Source organism: Manis pentadactyla, chromosome 16 (genome assembly GCF_030020395.1).
Source record: "Manis pentadactyla isolate mManPen7 chromosome 16, mManPen7.hap1, whole genome shotgun sequence".
NCBI classification, from domain to species: Eukaryota; Metazoa; Chordata; class Mammalia; order Pholidota; family Manidae; genus Manis; species Manis pentadactyla.
In genome coordinates, this window is record NC_080034.1 from 42,743,237 (window position 1) to 42,759,030 (window position 15,794).

A 15,794-nucleotide genomic window follows, 5' to 3' on the forward strand; every position below is an offset into this window, starting at 1 on the left:
CGGCCCCAGAGAGCGGCGGGAGGGGCCGAGGCTACGTCCCCAACAGACGCTCCTCCCCGCTCCGGAGCCCCTCTTCCTGAGTCACGCAACCCAGCATCCGGCGACCGGATGCAGTTGTTCCTAGCTCAGTTTGTGACCTTACCAGTTAGTAACCACGGGGCAAATCCGAAATGAGGCAATCTCCCTCACCTAGCGGTGCCAACCCTCGAAGATCACGTCCTGCGTCCCGGGGTGGAGCGTGGGCCGGGGGCCGGGGGGGCCGGGGCCCCATCCCCCCATCCCCGGCTTGCGAGGAGGCCAGCGTGGGCCGGGCGGTCGGCGGGCTGCGGACCTAGCGCGGCCTGCCGGGAAAGGGGCGGGCCGAGCGCGCGGGGCCGAGTGGGGCTGGGGGGGCGTTGGTCTGCCGCAATACCAGGGTGCGGCCGGGTGGGGGGTGTCGGCTCGAGCGCGATCCCAGCTTCCAGGAAGGCCGGACGCGAGTGCTTCTGCTTGGCTCTCTAGTACCCTTCGCGCCCCCCGGGCCTGACCGTTGCTCGCGTTCCAGGAGGTAGGTAGGGGAGGGGAGGGAGAGTCGGGAAGCGGAGGAGCACGGAGGATGGTGCGAGGTCGGGGGCCTCGGCGCCACAGGGGTTATCAGATCTGGGATAAAAGTCTTCACTGAAGGCGGGGACGCAGCAGGGGGCAGGGAGTGGCGGTAAGCAAAGGAAGGAAGTCGCTGGGGATCTGCAGGACTTAACAGGGAACCGCATTAGCAGACGCCAGGGTGCGGAAGGAACAGGGCCTTGATGGCTGCAGACTGGGCGGGACTGACGGAAACTGGAAAGGATTCTTACCTTGGGCTCCACAGGGCTCCTTCCACATCCGCAAAGGCTTTCTCCCTCTCTCCTCCAGCTCCTACCTCAGCCATGTTTTTCACCTGTGGCCCAAATGAGGCCATGGTAGTGTCTGGTAAGTATTGTGCTCTTCTCAAGTCAGTGACCCCAAAACCCCTGCAAGTCTGGCCTCTGCCCCTTGCCCCTGTCCCTTGAGGGTCCCCAACGCCAAGCCTTTTGCCCCAACCTACCCTTTATGGCTACAAACCACCCACTTGTGATTCTCAGCAACTCCCCTTCCAAGATCCAGATTGCATCCTCTCCAGTTTCCAGATTTACTCTTGGGAATGGTCTCCACACTCCCAAGACCCCAGTTCTTCAGTCCTCTATATTCCAGCTGTACCATGGCCATATATTCTAGCTGTACCATGGCCACTGCAGTTCACTGCCCTCTCACCTTGCAGGTTTCTGCCGGAGTCCCCCTGTCATGGTGGCTGGAGGGCGTGTCTTTGTACTGCCCTGCATCCAGCAAATCCAGAGGTAGGGAGGAGGAGAATCAGGGAAGGGGAATCCCAGTCTTCTCTCTTTTTTCCATCTTCTCACTGTCCATCCCTTCTTTTTCCCCTAGGATCTCTCTCAACACACTGACCCTCAATGTCAAGAGTGAAAAGGTTTACACTCGTCATGGGGTCCCCATCTCAGTCACTGGCATTGCCCAGGTGAGGCTTTCAGAGCCTTTCCCCCAGAGTCTACTCCCTCATCACTTTTTTCCCCAGACATTAAGAATTTTATGAACATGGCCTTCCCAAACCTCTGCCTGCAGAGAAATTTCTCTGCTAGTCTCACTTTCTCAGGGGACACCCAAGGCACTTAACACCTTTTCCCTTCTTTACCTGCTTCCCTACCTGGCTTCATGAGACCTTCACCACACCCTCCCTACCCCTAATTTGGCTACAGGTGAAAATCCAGGGGCAGAACAAGGAGATGTTGGCAGCCGCCTGCCAGATGTTCCTGGGGAAGACGGAGGCTGAGATCGCCCACATTGCACTAGAGACATTGGAGGGCCACCAGAGGGCTATTATGGCCCACATGACTGTGGAGGTGGGCCTGAGCATGGAAAGATCTGGAAGGGATGCCAGAGTGAGGGGAGCCTAAGGACCAAGTTAGTCTATGGGAGACAGTGGTTAGAGGATCTGAGAGCTTAAGTTTCTCCTCACTGTCCTGTTATCCTAGGAAATCTATAAGGACAGGCAGAAATTCTCAGAGCAAGTTTTCAAAGTGGCCTCCTCAGACCTGGTCAACATGGGCATCAGTGTGGTTAGTTACACCCTGAAGGACATTCACGACGATCAGGTAAGCCTAGGCAATTGTTCCCCTCCGCTTCCCTGCCCCCATCTCCTAAGCCCTCCTGAGAACTCTGACTTCTGCATCTCTCCTGCAGGACTATTTGCACTCCTTAGGGAAGGCTCGAACAGCTCAAGTCCAAAAAGATGCTCGGATTGGGGAAGCGGAGGCCAAGAGAGACGCTGGAATCCGGGTGAGAGAGATGGGGGTCATTTGGTCCCCATGGGCTTGCTGGGCACCCAGTGGGAGAGGGGAAGGAAGGGGCACAGCTGAATGCAGGCTGGCAGGGGAAGTAAATCACAGCAAAGGCAGGGGAGCCTTCCTCTCCCTACTCTGACTTCTACCTGATCCCTGTGTGGACAGGAGGCCAAAGCCAAGCAGGAAAAGGTGTCTGCTCAGTACCTGAGTGAGATTGAGATGGCCAAGGCGCAGAGGGACTATGAGCTGAAGAAGGCCGCATATGACATCGAGGTCAACACCCGCCGAGCACAGGCTGACCTGGCCTATCAGCTTCAGGTCAGAGCCACCACACCAAGCACATGGCCAGGCTGGGCTTTTCCACCTCCCGTTCCCTCAGCCCCTCCATCTCAGGCTGCCACTCTTTATCATATCCTACCTCTGATCCCCCCATTATCCTAGCTCTCAACTCCCTATGAGGAAAATTTTAAATACTTATATGTTTCATCTAAAAGGCAAATAAAAGGCCAAGAAGGGATATGATCAGTAGGGCTGGTCATGTTTGGGGCAGGCTGTGCCCTGTGCAAAGGCCCTGGGTGAGGGGTTGAGCCAGAGCTGAGAACCAGCCCATGCTTCCCTTGCTAAGCTGTGCATTCTGGCATGGGTCAGCAGGTCTGCATCCACCCGGAGAAAGGGGCGCTTTTTCTGATTTGCACCGGGCACTCCATGGGTTCACAGCAGCTGTGGTAATCAGAGAAGGGTGTGAGGAAGGACAACATGGCCTTGGGCTTTGAATCCTGCAAAATGAGATATGGGCAGCCTTTGACATTGCAAGGAGGTATCCTCAGTCCTCATTGTCTGTGGATTCTGTGTTTGAGAATTTGCCTATTCACTGTAATTTATCAGGAACCTGAGAATCAGTACTCACGGCACTCTTGCAGACATGCAACGAAAAATTCGAGTTGCCCGATGTGCATTTCCCTGTTGACTGAACAAAATATTCTATCTTCTGATGAGTTTCAGCTCTCATCATATAAGTCACTTTCACAGTACATTTGCTGCCATGGTTTCTGCATCTTTGGTGCTGTTGGTGATTTTGCTGTTTAAAATGGTCCCCAAGCCTAGGACTGAAGTGCTGTCTGTGTTCCTCAGTGCAGGGAGTCTATGATGTGCCTTATGGAGAGAATACGTGTGTTAGATAAGCTTCTTTCACAAGTGAGTTACAGTGCAGCTGCCTGTGAGCTCACTGTTAATGAATTAACAATATACATTAAATTAGGTGTCTTTCAATGGAAACACATGTAAAACAGGGATATATGTTGTCTGTTGATGAAAATGTTGTGACCACAGGCACACAGGACCCCTCAAACAAAATTACTTTGCCAATTCCCTGTTCATGGCTCCTAGAACAGAACTACTGTAAATAATGAGAGTCAACCATACTTTGACACCTTTACTCAAAGGATAGCAATATTATGAAATTCATTTTTGCCAAGAGTTTGGTACAGGCTGAAAGCATAAGGAAGTGCAAAACATGTTCAGCACTGATGTTAAATTCCTGGATGGCTTGACAGGTAATTGAGGGTGGCACAGCGCTTTGATCCTCAAAGTGTGGTCTGCTTACTAGCAGCATCAGCTTCATTGGGAAGCTTGTTAGAAATACAAAATCTCAGGCTCTGGCCCTTGCTGACAAGCAGAATCTGCAGTTTAGGAAAATCCCTGGGTGATTCAAGTACACATTGAGTTTGAGCAGCATTAACATAGTGGAAACCATTAACCACTCAAGGATAAGGTTCTACATCTTCTAAACATGGCTTTTCTTGTCTGCAGATCAAAGGATTGGGCTGGGTTTATCTTTTGTCATCTCATTTTGTACTAGGCTTTGTGCTAGGTGCTCAAGAATTCATTTAAAAAATATCTACTTAGTGCTTACTATGTTACTATGTGCCAGACATTGTTTTAGACATGAAGATACAAATATGAATGAGACAGAAGAGATTCCTGCCTTTGTGAAACTTACTTTAACACAGGAAACAGCCAGTAAGCAAATAAATAACTTTGACAGACCCTAATTATTAATCTTGTTTAAGTGCTATGAAGGAAATAAATGGTGATGTGAAAAACAGTGAGCGGAGAGCTCTATTAGGTGGGGGGGTGATCCAAGAAAGCTTCAGTGAGTAAGTGATACATGAAATAAAACCTGAGGATGAGAAAGACCAGCAATGTAAAGAGTTGTGGGCCAAGGGCATTTTAGGTCAGTGCTGTTCAAATAGAACTTTCTATGATGATGGAAATGCTCTGTATTTGTGCTATGATGTTGAACTCTTGAAATGTGACTAGTGAAATGTGACTGAGGAAATGAATTTTAGATTTTATTTAATTTCAATGTGTGGCTATTGGCTAGGCAGAGGACCAGCACATGCAAAGGCCTTGAGGTAGAAAAAACTTAGTATGTCTTAAGAACAGAAAGCAGGTTCCTAATCTAGTGTGGCTGGTATGCCTGTGAGTGAGGAGAGGCAGGCAGGGCTAGGTCACAGAGGGTTCTGTTGGCCTTAATGGAGACTTAAAATTCAAAGTGTAGTGGAAAACTACTGGATAACTTTAAGCAGGGAGGTGTTGTTAATTTACATTTTTATAAGGATCAGTGTGGCTGCTCTGTGGATTGTCAGAAGAGAGGAAACAGGGAGATGAGTTGGAAGCTTTTTCAAAGATGATGTATTAAATAAATGCAGCTAATTGCATTCTCTCTGAAATCTCCCTAAAATCACACAGAGTGATTTTTAAAAATTATAAATAAAGATGGAGGGACTAGAAACAGAAGGAACAGAAACCATACCATCATTTTGGAAGCTGCAAACCATGGTAATTGACTAAGCCAGCCTGAGACAGCTAGGCCCAAAGCTGCAGGGGAGAAAACAATGAAATGACCTAAGACTCAGGAACTGGCTGCACCTAGGATCTCTGGAGCTGTAATGAAGGCTGTTGAAAGAAGGAGAAGCAGGTGAAAAGTGACTTCCCAGAGCCTCTCTCTGTCTCCGTGTCTCTGGGTAATGGTCCCTTCTCCATCCCAGTAGACATCTGGGGGTTTATTATCTAACAAGTAAACCAGAGGATGTGAACCTGGGGTCCGCCAAGTATAGGTGAGGGCCTCGTACTTCACCAGTAACAGGGGCATGCAGTGACTATATGCCTACTGAATGCTCAATGCTGAAAGCCTTCCATAACCCCCCACCCCATTTGGCTCCCAGACTCTCCATCTTCCACAGATGGGATTGAAGACTGCTCTGGGGAACACGACCAGTTGAAAAGGAAAGGCTTAAGATCCTGAATCAGAGGCTCCTCAGCAAATGGCCTGCCCTGCCCCCATCACCGTAGAGTGAAGCTCAAAGCCCACAGGTCTCTCCTTTATCCCTCTCAGAGCCTCCTTGCAGTGTTTTGGACCTTCTTCACTATGTGCAACCAAAGATTGCCTGTTGTATGAGGGAATCCTGCAGCATGGAAGGCAGAGAGCAAAACCACAAACAGAGCAGAGCAATTTGAAGGATACCTACTAGGCAAGGAGAAGAAAGCTTTAGAAAAAACCCAAGATCTAACATCCTCAGTGAGTTAAAAGAATTCACATCCAGGAAATCAGGACACAGAAAAGAAAACAAAAAAAGAGCTTTTAGAAATTAATGAAATGGCAGAAATGAGACAGAAAATCATGTTGAGAGATTCTAATACGTCTCCCAGAAAATAGAACAGATGGGAAAAATTAGACAATAGACAGTCTAGGAAATCCAATAGAACAAAGAAAATGAGAGGAAATCACCGATGAAAAATTTCAGAAATATTTATCTGTTCTGAAGGGTGTGTCCTTCCGGATTGAAACAGTCTACCAAATGCCCAACACAATGAAAAACATCTGTACTGTGAAATTTCAGAACAAAAAGCCAAAAGCTTCCAGAGAGAAAGGTCTCAAACAAAGGCTCAGATCTCAAAATGACTTCAGATTTCTCAAGAAGATAGGCCATGAAGCAGTACTTTCAAAATTCTGATAGAAAATGAATTCCAAATAGGTACTGAACCTATTTGTCATTCAAAGAGAAGGATAGAATGAAAATCTCAGAGAAGCAAGATCTCAAAAAACTTATTGCCCACATAATCTTAACAATGCAAAGAAGCTATTGGAAGTTGAGTTTCACCAAAGAATGGGCCTGCAAAGAGAGAAAATAGAGATAGCTCCAACACATAGATTATCCTTCACACTGGGGTAGAGAGCAGTGGGTCCAATTTGGAACTGGCTTGTAATTTTAAGGTAAAAGATGGTACAGGGAGCCATATCCAAAAAGTACCCTTCCTCTGGACTTACAATATAGGCCTAGTAAAGGCAGGGGTGCTATCTCTTGTACTGATGAGACCCACAGAGATGAGGATGCATGGCTGAGCCAGAGCAATGAACAAACAAGCGTGTACCTCCGCGGTACCTTGCCTCACCAGCATCTCAGCAAGAGCTTTCTGATCCCTGTACTCTACAAGGAATAAGAAAATGTCTGCCTAAATACAAGGAATTCCATGTATTCATGTTCTTGTAGATGCTTGGAGTGTCTCTGGAAGAATACACAAGAAGCTAGTCACAGTCTGGGGGAAGGAACAAGGTGGTTGAGGAAATAGGTGGGAGGAAGCCGTACTTCTCACTGTTTACTTTTCTTCTTTTGAATTTTTACCATATACAAAAGATAAAAATGAAAAAGGTTGACACACGGAGAAAGTCAGTAGGAGGCTATTGCAGTAGTCAGGGCTCGAACTGACAGCAGCAGCACAGAGGGAGGGAAGTGGATGGGTTTGAGCAAGACTGGAGGTGGGAGATGGCCACCATGTGCCCAGTGCTCTCCAGGTGCTGGTACCCTAGAGGGAGAAAAGGGAGAAAAGCTAATATGGGTAGCTCAACAGAGGGGCACTTCAGTTGACATGAGAGAACAGGGTCTGGATCCCAGTCTCACCCAACTCTGACACTGAGGTTGCCTAGCGAATGCCCTACCCTTGATACTGGCTCTGAGGAGGATCAGGCCACCCCAAGACCATGCTTAGGATCTGTATGGGAAATGGACTACACTGTGCTGGCTGAGCCCACCGGGGACCAACCTCACATACCTGTTCCACCTTTATATCTCACGCTGGAGCCTTGGCCTTGGCTCTGTGCCTGGGCACTGGCTCTTGCGTTTTGGCGCTGAGTGTCCCTCCTGCCCAGGTGGCCAAGACTAAGCAGCAGATAGAGGAGCAGCGTGTGCAGGTACAGGTGGTGGAGCGTGCCCAGCAGGTGGCAGTGCAGGAGCAGGAGATCGCCCGCCGTGAGAAGGAGCTGGAGGCCAGAGTTGTGAAGCCTGCAGAAGCAGAGCGCTACAAGCTGGAGCGCTTGGCGGAGGCAGAAAAGTAAAAGCCCCCTCCCTGGCCCTGCTCCTGTCTCCTTCACCACCTGTACTCCCCTGTGAAGCCCAGTTGCTGAAGCCTCTGTCCAATGCTGGGCCTGCCTTTCTCCCAGGAGCAAGGTCCCCACCCAATTCAGCCCCTTCCCCCACTTCCCTTCTGTGCCCAGGTCCCAGCTGATTATGCAGGCAGAGGCAGAAGCTGAATCTGTGCGGGTGAGTTGGGAGACAGCGCTTGCTGGCCTGTGGAAGGAGTGTGGGTTGCTTCTTGAGCTGGGGTTTCCTGTCAGCTGCTGCCATCAGTACCACAAGTGTCCTACGCCCTCCTCAGGTGCGTGGAGAAGCTGAGGCCTTTGCCATAGCGGCCCGGGCCCGGGCTGAGGCTGAGCAGATGGTCAAGAAGGCGGAGGCGTTCCAGCTGTACCAGGAGGCTGCTCAGCTGGACATGCTGCTGGAGAAGCTGCCCCAGGTCGGGGGTTGTGTGGCAGCAGGAGAGGAGGAACAGAACTGGGGATTGAGGAATGGTGGAGAAATAAGGGCTTGGGGAGAACCAACCAGGCTAGGGGACTGGAAATGAGTGGGAATTACAAGCTAGTGAGCAGAATGAGGACAGATGGTCCTCACCAGTGAAGAACAAGGATCTTAAAACCCTGGGTAAGGTGTTTTAGGAGGGATGTGTTAAGACCACAGCTGCTGAGTGGGCATCTCTGATTTACCAGGTGGCAGAGGAGATCAGTGGTCCCTTGACCTCGGCCAATAAGATCACACTGGTATCCAGTGGAAGTGGGGCTGTGGGGGCAGCCAAAGTGACAGGAGAAGTACTGGACATCCTGAGCCGCCTGCCAGAGAATGTGGAGAGACTCACTGGCATCAGCATCTCCCAGGTGAGGATACTAGGGTGGGGGCTGTGGAGCAGAATTGCTGGGTTCCTGGGGCCTGTGACACAGCAGGCCTAGTGCTGGACCCGACACCAAGGCCTAGGGGCCGCTCACATTTATTGATAGCTTTCTAGGTGCCAGACACAGGGCTTAAGCTTCTACACAAATGGTTTAAATTTTTTTTTAAATCAAATATCCTTTGGGTATATAGTGTTTTACAAAGTAAAGAAACTGAACTTCAACATGTTAAGTAACTTATCCCATGTCATACAGCTGGTGAAGCTGGGCTTCAAACCCTGGCCAGTTGTCTCTGGAGCCTGTGCTTATGGTCACCCCACTAGTATAAGGGATTAGTTGCTGTTTGTTGACAATCAGTTAATTCCAGGGGCTGTCACTGCTTTTCTTGGTTCCTATTTATTTACCTATAGATTATGGTAGAGGTCAGAGTGGGCTCTGGAACCAGGTTGTGACCTTGTATAAATTATGAGCTCTGTATCTGTGTCATCTTAAAATCGGGTTAATAGTAACTGTTGAATTGTTATGGGAATTAAACGTTTGAGTAAACATTTATAGTGTTCACAAGAGTGACATAGTATGTGCTAAATTAAACACATGTATAAAGCACTGGACCATACCAGTGACATTCCAGCTGGGTTCCTTAGAGCCTCCCTAAGGCCTGCAGGGGAAGATTGGGAGTTAAGGAGGGTCTGTGTGCAGATAGGGCTCTGGCCCTGTCAGCCCCCTATTGATTTGTTATACATGGATTGTTAAGGCCTGCTTGGTGAAAGGGGGCAAGCTGTAGAGTGCCAGAAAAAAACATTAGATTCCTGAAGTACACATCCTCCCTGCAGGCCCTTCATCCAAATGGTCTAGGAGAATAAGATGCCTGGTTCCCAAGTTTTCATCAGTGTTGTCTTTTTGCCAGGTGAACCACAAGCCTTTGCGAACAGCCTGAGCCCCCAACCTTCACCGATGCCTCACTTCATGGCTCAAGTTGCTGAAACGGCCCCCATGTTGCATGCACTTCAGCTGGCCTCCCTGCGCATGTCCTTTTACAGTGGGGTTCCATCCGTATCTCAATACCTGTACCTTGCCTTGGAGGGGATGGGTGGCTTCCCTTCCTAACCCCACACTGCCAACCCAGGGGTCCCATCCAGCCTTGATTCTTCTACCCTCCCCAGTTTAACTTCATAATTTGACTGTCTGAGCTTGTTTCTTAGAACTCTTTCCTGACCAAGACTGAGAGATGGCCTGGAGTTTCTCAGCTTTGTCAAATAAATTGCTATTAAATACTGCTTGCTTACAAGCAATTATGTAGAACTCATTCAGAATGAATGCTACAATGTAGCTTACTCCCTTGTATTCAGTATGCTTTTTAGAATGTGAGAAAAGTAGTCTACTGTAGAAAACTTTCCCCCAAAATTTGGTTGTAATCAGGAAAGCATGCTGAATTGTAACAAGTGTTTAAAATTGCATTAGTCCCCAATTAAATTGACTGTTAAATCTCCAGGATAGCCTTTTCACTTATAAGAAGCATGAGACAGGTATTATGTGCAGCATAGTTTAGAATGGGCCAATGAAGTAGCATTCCCCATTAGTTATCTTAGCCTTAGGTTGACTGAAAAACATGCAAATAGGAAACAGCAAGATCCCTGTAACCCAAAGGAATCCTGGGTTTGCTCTACATAGGAAATGGTGTAGTGGTGGCTTTCACCTCTGCACTTGAGATTCTCTGAAACAGAGTGCCAACAGGTTTCTGGTCCAGTGCATCTGGGTAGGCCTGAGGATACACATTTCTGCAAGTTCCAGGGGAACAATGTTGCTGTTCTAGGAACTCATTATACACTGACACTGATCTCAGTTCCCATTTCTACCTTGGTTCTGCATGTGGGCCTATGCCTATCCCAGTTACTAAGACTGGTTCTTGGTGGAGGTGGGTGGTTTGGGGCCCAGGAAAATAAGAGGATAAATTAAGTATAAAGATACTTTCATCGTTTAGGGAGAGCAGAGCATATGTGTAGCTTAACTTGAGTCCCAATGCCTCCACCAGCAACCTTTCCCTAAATGAGCACACATCTCACCACTTTTTTCATTTCCCATTTATTTTCTGGCTCTCAGGGCAATGTTTTTTTCAATATGAAAAACAAGTTCAACACAAAGTAGAAACGAAGTATAGAACAAAACCAAGAGTAAAGGAAAAAGCAATAGCAAGAAGGAAGCAGATGTTGCCAAGATGGGCCTCCTGTCCATTCCCCTCTACAGAATGACCTGAACATTTCACTGGCAGTCCACACCTCCCCCCTTGTGTGTGTATAGCAGGGCTGGTATTTTATTCTAGAGCTAAGAAAAGGTGGGTATGGGTAAGACCTTTGCAAATTTCCAAAGGCTAGGGACCAAGGCTGGTCTCTTCCCTCTCTTGACCCCCTTTCTCCAATCCTGTGAGGGAGGTAACATGGGAGAGGGAAGGACGCCACTGGATGGTGGGGTAGACCACTGCACAAACAGCTCAGATCAGAGCTTGGAGGGAGACTAAATCTGGAGATAACACCATTAACACTTCCCCAGAAGCTCAAAGAACAGCAGGGAACACCTGGAAACTAGGACTCCCAACAGTCTGCCCTGTTCCACCCCCCCAAAATTAGCTAGCTCTAGATTGTAAGACCACACACCTTCCTTGTAGGGTCTTCTACCTGCTGCAAAGTAGCTTGGGTTTCCTTTTCCCTGGGCTACCACACAGGATTAGGATGGTAGCCATCTGTCTGGGTTTTCAGCATATGGGTCTAAATGTGATCTCGTAAGACCAGCTTCTTGGAGGATTATCTTTAAAACAGTTAAGTATTAACTGCACAAATGGGGAAAATGGGCACCAGAAGGGAATACAGGGTTACCTAGTATGGCAGAAATCTAGGTTTTCCAGAGTGGAGAGAGGAGACATTCAACAAATATTTATTGAGTGCCTGTTATGTCAGGCACTGTTCTAGAGAGACACACTCCTCACAAAAGAAAAAAGATAGAGGCAGAAGATGCAAATTTTGAGGGAGAGTAAAGGGGTAATTGAGGAAAAAGGCTGAGGGAACTGAGAAGCCTGAGGTGATGGAGCTCTGCCTTAGGCCTCCTCTTCAGCCTCCTCACCGAAATCCTCTTCCTCTTCTGCGGTGGCATCCTGGTACTGTTGGTACTCAGAGACGAGGTCATTCATGTTGCTCTCAGCTTCAGTGAATTCCATCTCGTCCATGCCCTCACCTGTGTACCAGTGGAGGAAGGCCTTCCGGCGGAACATGGCAGTGAACTGCTCTGAGATGCGCTTGAAGAGCTCCTGGATGGCTGTGCTATTGCCAATAAAGGTGACTGCCATCTTGAGGCCACGGGGTGGGATGTCACAGACGGCCGTCTTGACATTGTTGGGGATCCATTCCACGAAGTAGCTGCTATTCTTGTTTTGTACGTTAAGCATCTGCTCGTCAACCTCCTTCATGGACATCCGCCCACGGAAGACAGCAGCTACAGTGAGGTACCGGCCATGGCGGGGGTCACAAGCAGCCATCATGTTCTTGGCATCGAAGACCTGCTGGGTGAGCTCAGGCACAGTGAGGGCCCGATACTGCTGGCTTCCACGACTGGTTAGAGGGGCAAAGCCAGGCATAAAAAAGTGGAGACGTGGGAAGGGCACCATGTTGACTGCGAGCTTGCGCAGGTCAGCATTGAGCTGGCCAGGGAAGCGGAGGCAAGTGGTGACACCGCTCATGGTGGCTGAGACGAGGTGGTTCAGGTCCCCGTAGGTTGGTGTGGTCAGCTTCAGGGTGCGGAAGCAGATGTCATAGAGGGCCTCGTTGTCAATGCAGTAGGTCTCATCAGTGTTCTCTACCAACTGATGGACAGAGAGGGTGGCATTGTAGGGCTCAACCACGGTGTCAGACACTTTGGGTGAGGGCACCACACTGAAGGTGTTCATGATGCGGTCGGGGTACTCTTCACGGATCTTGCTGATGAGCAGGGTGCCCATTCCAGAGCCTGTGCCTCCGCCAAGTGAGTGGGTCAGCTGGAAGCCCTGCAGGCAGTCACAGCTCTCTGCCTCCTTCCGCACGACATCCAAGACTGAGTCAACCAGCTCAGCCCCTTCAGTATAGTGGCCCTTGGCCCAGTTGTTGCCTGCCCCAGACTGACCTGGAAAGGGGTCAGAAAGCAAGATTGATTGGTCAAGTTTGGAGGACACATGACCACATTTCTACCTTTCAACTCCTGGAGTAATACCCAAGGATATTATCTTCCTTCTCCCTCACCTGTGATACATCTCCCCACTAATTTACCACTTGGGCAGTCACTACACCCCACATTAGAGATTTCAGAACACAACCCTAACTAAGCTTTCTAGTACACAACCATCTCCTAATTCTTGCTGTTTCCTTGGACCCAAATATGTCAGACTTAACAATTATGTTTAACTCACCAAAAACAAAATTGTCTGGTCTGAAGATCTGACCAAAAGGACCTGAACGGACTGAATCCATGGTCCCAGGTTCCAGATCCACCAAGATAGCACGAGGAACATATTTGCCACCTACAGGGAAGAAAAGTACAAATTAGCCGACAGGAAAGTAAATTGGGGGCTGGGGACAGCCAAGAACCCAAACTTGTGATTACAGGCACTGCGACCAGGTGGCAACAGAGGCACTTTGGCCCTACTGGTGGGCTCTCAAGTAAGGTCTCAAAAGGGAAAGGATAATGGACTCATCCAAAAGGGGTTAAGGTGTTTTCTCCAGGAATGGAAGCCGAGCTTCCTGGGCTCCTGCCCTCACCTGTGGCTTCATTGTAGTATACGGAGATGCGGTCCAGCTGTAGGTCGCTGTCCCCGTGGTAGGTGCCGGTGGGGTCGATGCCGTGTTCATCACTGATCACCTCCCAGAACTGCCAGGGAAAAGTAATGAGGCCTTAACAGGTCTGGACCCAGCCTATGATGTCCCTCCATAGTTTTATTCCACATACACGCTCCATTCCAGGGCCTGCCTCTCCCCTATCTGCCTGCCACACCCTTCCCCTTAATGCCCGCACCCCCGGGAAAGCCGCAGATTTCACTATCGCGAGTTTGAGCTGCAGCTGGAAAGTGGAGGGCCAGGCGATTACAGGCACCAGGGTGGGGTGGGGGTGAGGCTGACGGACCGGAACGGAGAAGCGCCCCTCCCTACCCACCCCCACCCCACCCCCACCCCCCGGCACCGCCCTTCCACGAGGCACACAAAGGGCCGGGGGAAGAAGAAACCCGCTACCGCAGTCGACCCCGCCCCCGCGTCCCGACCCTCCACGTGACTGCGGCGCACAGGCGCCCCCAGCTGCCGACAAAAGGTGTCGCTCGTGGGCGGGGCGCAGCTCGGGCCTCTCGGGCCCGCCGGGCCGCATTGTCCTTGCGCGCCAGGAGCCCCGCCCTTCTGCTACAACGTAGCAGCCGCACTTCCTCCCTGCCCCTCCCCTGCTACACTGTAACCGCGCGCGAAAAAAAGAGCGCAGGAGGATCCCTCAGTCCCTCCCTAGGCCTCGGAATTTTACTGCTTCGCTTTTCTCTATTTGACTTGGTTCGAAGGGACTCTATAAAGGACCCAACCTCCTTTTCTCCCGCACTTTTTCAGATCTGTTCACGCCCTAAAAGGGTCTCTTCAGGCGAAATGAAGGTAAAATTAATCCAGCACGTATGCTTTTCATCCACAAAAACCGATGGGGCCGCCTCTCGGGGACCGCGGACGTGCTCAGATCCCGTCCTTTGTTAAGGGTAACGCTCAATACAGCCCACCTTGGCACACCGCGCTCCCCACCCCACCTGGCATCTGGGCCTTCTGCAGCTGCCCGACCAACCGCGCCCCCGCCCCCTCCAGCGAAGCCCCGCCAAGAGGGATGCACATGGGGAAAACCGCCTCGCTTTGTCTCGACCGTTTCCGCAACTCCCTCCCTCCCCGGTCTTAGGACCGTTAGCAGACTCCTCTTAAGTAAAATATTAACAAGCCTCTGTCTTCCAATCCCCCACCAAACCCGAAGGGTGCTTTTTAGTACCTTCCCCAAAGTGAGCCTGCCAAGAAAATAACTCCATCTTTCGAAAGCGAATTCGAGCTACAGATGTTTATTACACATAGAAAACTTTTCCGGGGCAAAGCTTAATGCTGAAGAGTGCAAATGTCCCACAACCATTCTAAAGAATGTACTCGTTTTTTTCTTCTCAAATGAAACACAGCTTAAAAAGAAGTTTAAAATCCTTACCTTGGCACCAATCTGGTTGCCACACTGACCGGCCTGGATGTGCACGATTTCCCTCATGGTTCGAATTTATTTCAAATTTTTTGCTCGCCTCAAGATGTGTACGGAGCCAAGAAAATGAGTTGTAATCTTTCTCTGCGGCTGATCGCTGGCTGGGAAGAATGGACGTGCCTCGGAGGCTGGAGCAGAAGGTCCGAACGCGGCGGCAGGAACGTTCTGAGAGGGAGAAAGAGGAGGGAGGGCGAGGGAGGGAAGACGGGCAGGGTGGGGCGCGCGTGCGCCAGGGCTGGGAGGCGGGAGAACACCCCCGGCACCGCGTTCTGGAGACAAAGGCTCCTCCGGGCTGGCCCTGATTAGTTGACGCCAGCCTTGTATGTGACTTCCATTGGTCTCTGAGCGGGTGGACGAGCGCAGTCCTCCTTGGGAGTTGTAGTCCTCTATTGTTGTCCACACAGCAAAATGAAGGGACAAATGGGTAGGTACTGGGTTTTGGTTTTTGGGTTCGGTTTTTTAATATAAAATTACCTTGCGCAAAATTTATTTCCTCTATGCCTGAGCTTTTTGTACAAAAAAGGAGTAGTGTTCGGGGATACAGGAACTGGGGACACTGGGTTGCCAGGCGTTGGAAGGTGGGGTGGGTACGCCCTGAAAGCTCCCCACTGCGGTAGCTCGGGGGAAAGACAAGACTGCTTAACTCAGCGAAAACGGGATAAATGCGGCACCCTGCTGAAACCTAACCGCTAGTCCTTTGGTGACCCAAAGTATGATCTCCGATAAGCCGCTGCTCCCCAAGATACCTCCGAAGGAGGAGGGGATTGTCCCGCTGCTATTTTCTTGGGAGTTTCCTCTAATGATAAAGTTTAGAAAGAGAAACAAAATTGCAACAAGGGCTTTTCAGGATAGAAGTGTAACTGTCTGAGGTATGTTCTAAGAATAAG

General features: G+C 49.9%; 2 protein-coding genes across 8 annotated transcripts; one reads left to right on the forward strand and one right to left on the reverse strand.

Moving 5' to 3' along the window:
- Positions 1–69: 69 nt before the first annotated feature.
- Positions 70–9,911, forward strand: FLOT1 (flotillin 1). Of its 7 annotated transcripts, none has more exons than XM_036875594.2 (13): positions 70–144; positions 892–948; positions 1,277–1,352; positions 1,441–1,531; positions 1,770–1,913; positions 2,046–2,165; positions 2,254–2,349; positions 2,520–2,672; positions 7,564–7,745; positions 7,909–7,954; positions 8,070–8,207; positions 8,458–8,622; positions 9,542–9,911. In XM_036875594.2, the coding sequence occupies exons 2-13, from the start codon at positions 906–908 to the stop codon at positions 9,569–9,571; spliced, it is 1,284 nt and encodes a 427-aa protein (XP_036731489.1). In that variant the 5' UTR covers positions 70–144; positions 892–905; the 3' UTR covers positions 9,572–9,911. The 7 variants fall into 7 exon arrangements, with proteins under 7 accessions (XP_036731489.1, XP_036731487.1, XP_036731488.1 ...); XM_036875592.2 differs by lacking the exon at positions 70–144 and adding an exon at positions 390–547; XM_036875593.2 differs by lacking the exon at positions 70–144 and adding an exon at positions 400–547 and having other exon boundaries at positions 848–948.
- Positions 9,912–11,546: 1,635 nt separating this feature from the next.
- Positions 11,547–15,108, reverse strand: TUBB (tubulin beta class I). The gene is made up of 4 exons (XM_036875693.2): positions 14,860–15,108; positions 13,413–13,521; positions 13,064–13,174; positions 11,547–12,780 (listed from the first exon to the last, which is right to left on the reverse strand). Exons 1-4 carry the CDS (start codon positions 14,914–14,916, stop codon positions 11,723–11,725), a joined length of 1,335 nt encoding a protein of 444 aa, XP_036731588.1. The 5' UTR covers positions 14,917–15,108; the 3' UTR covers positions 11,547–11,722.
- Between the last annotated feature and the right edge of the window lie 686 nt (positions 15,109–15,794).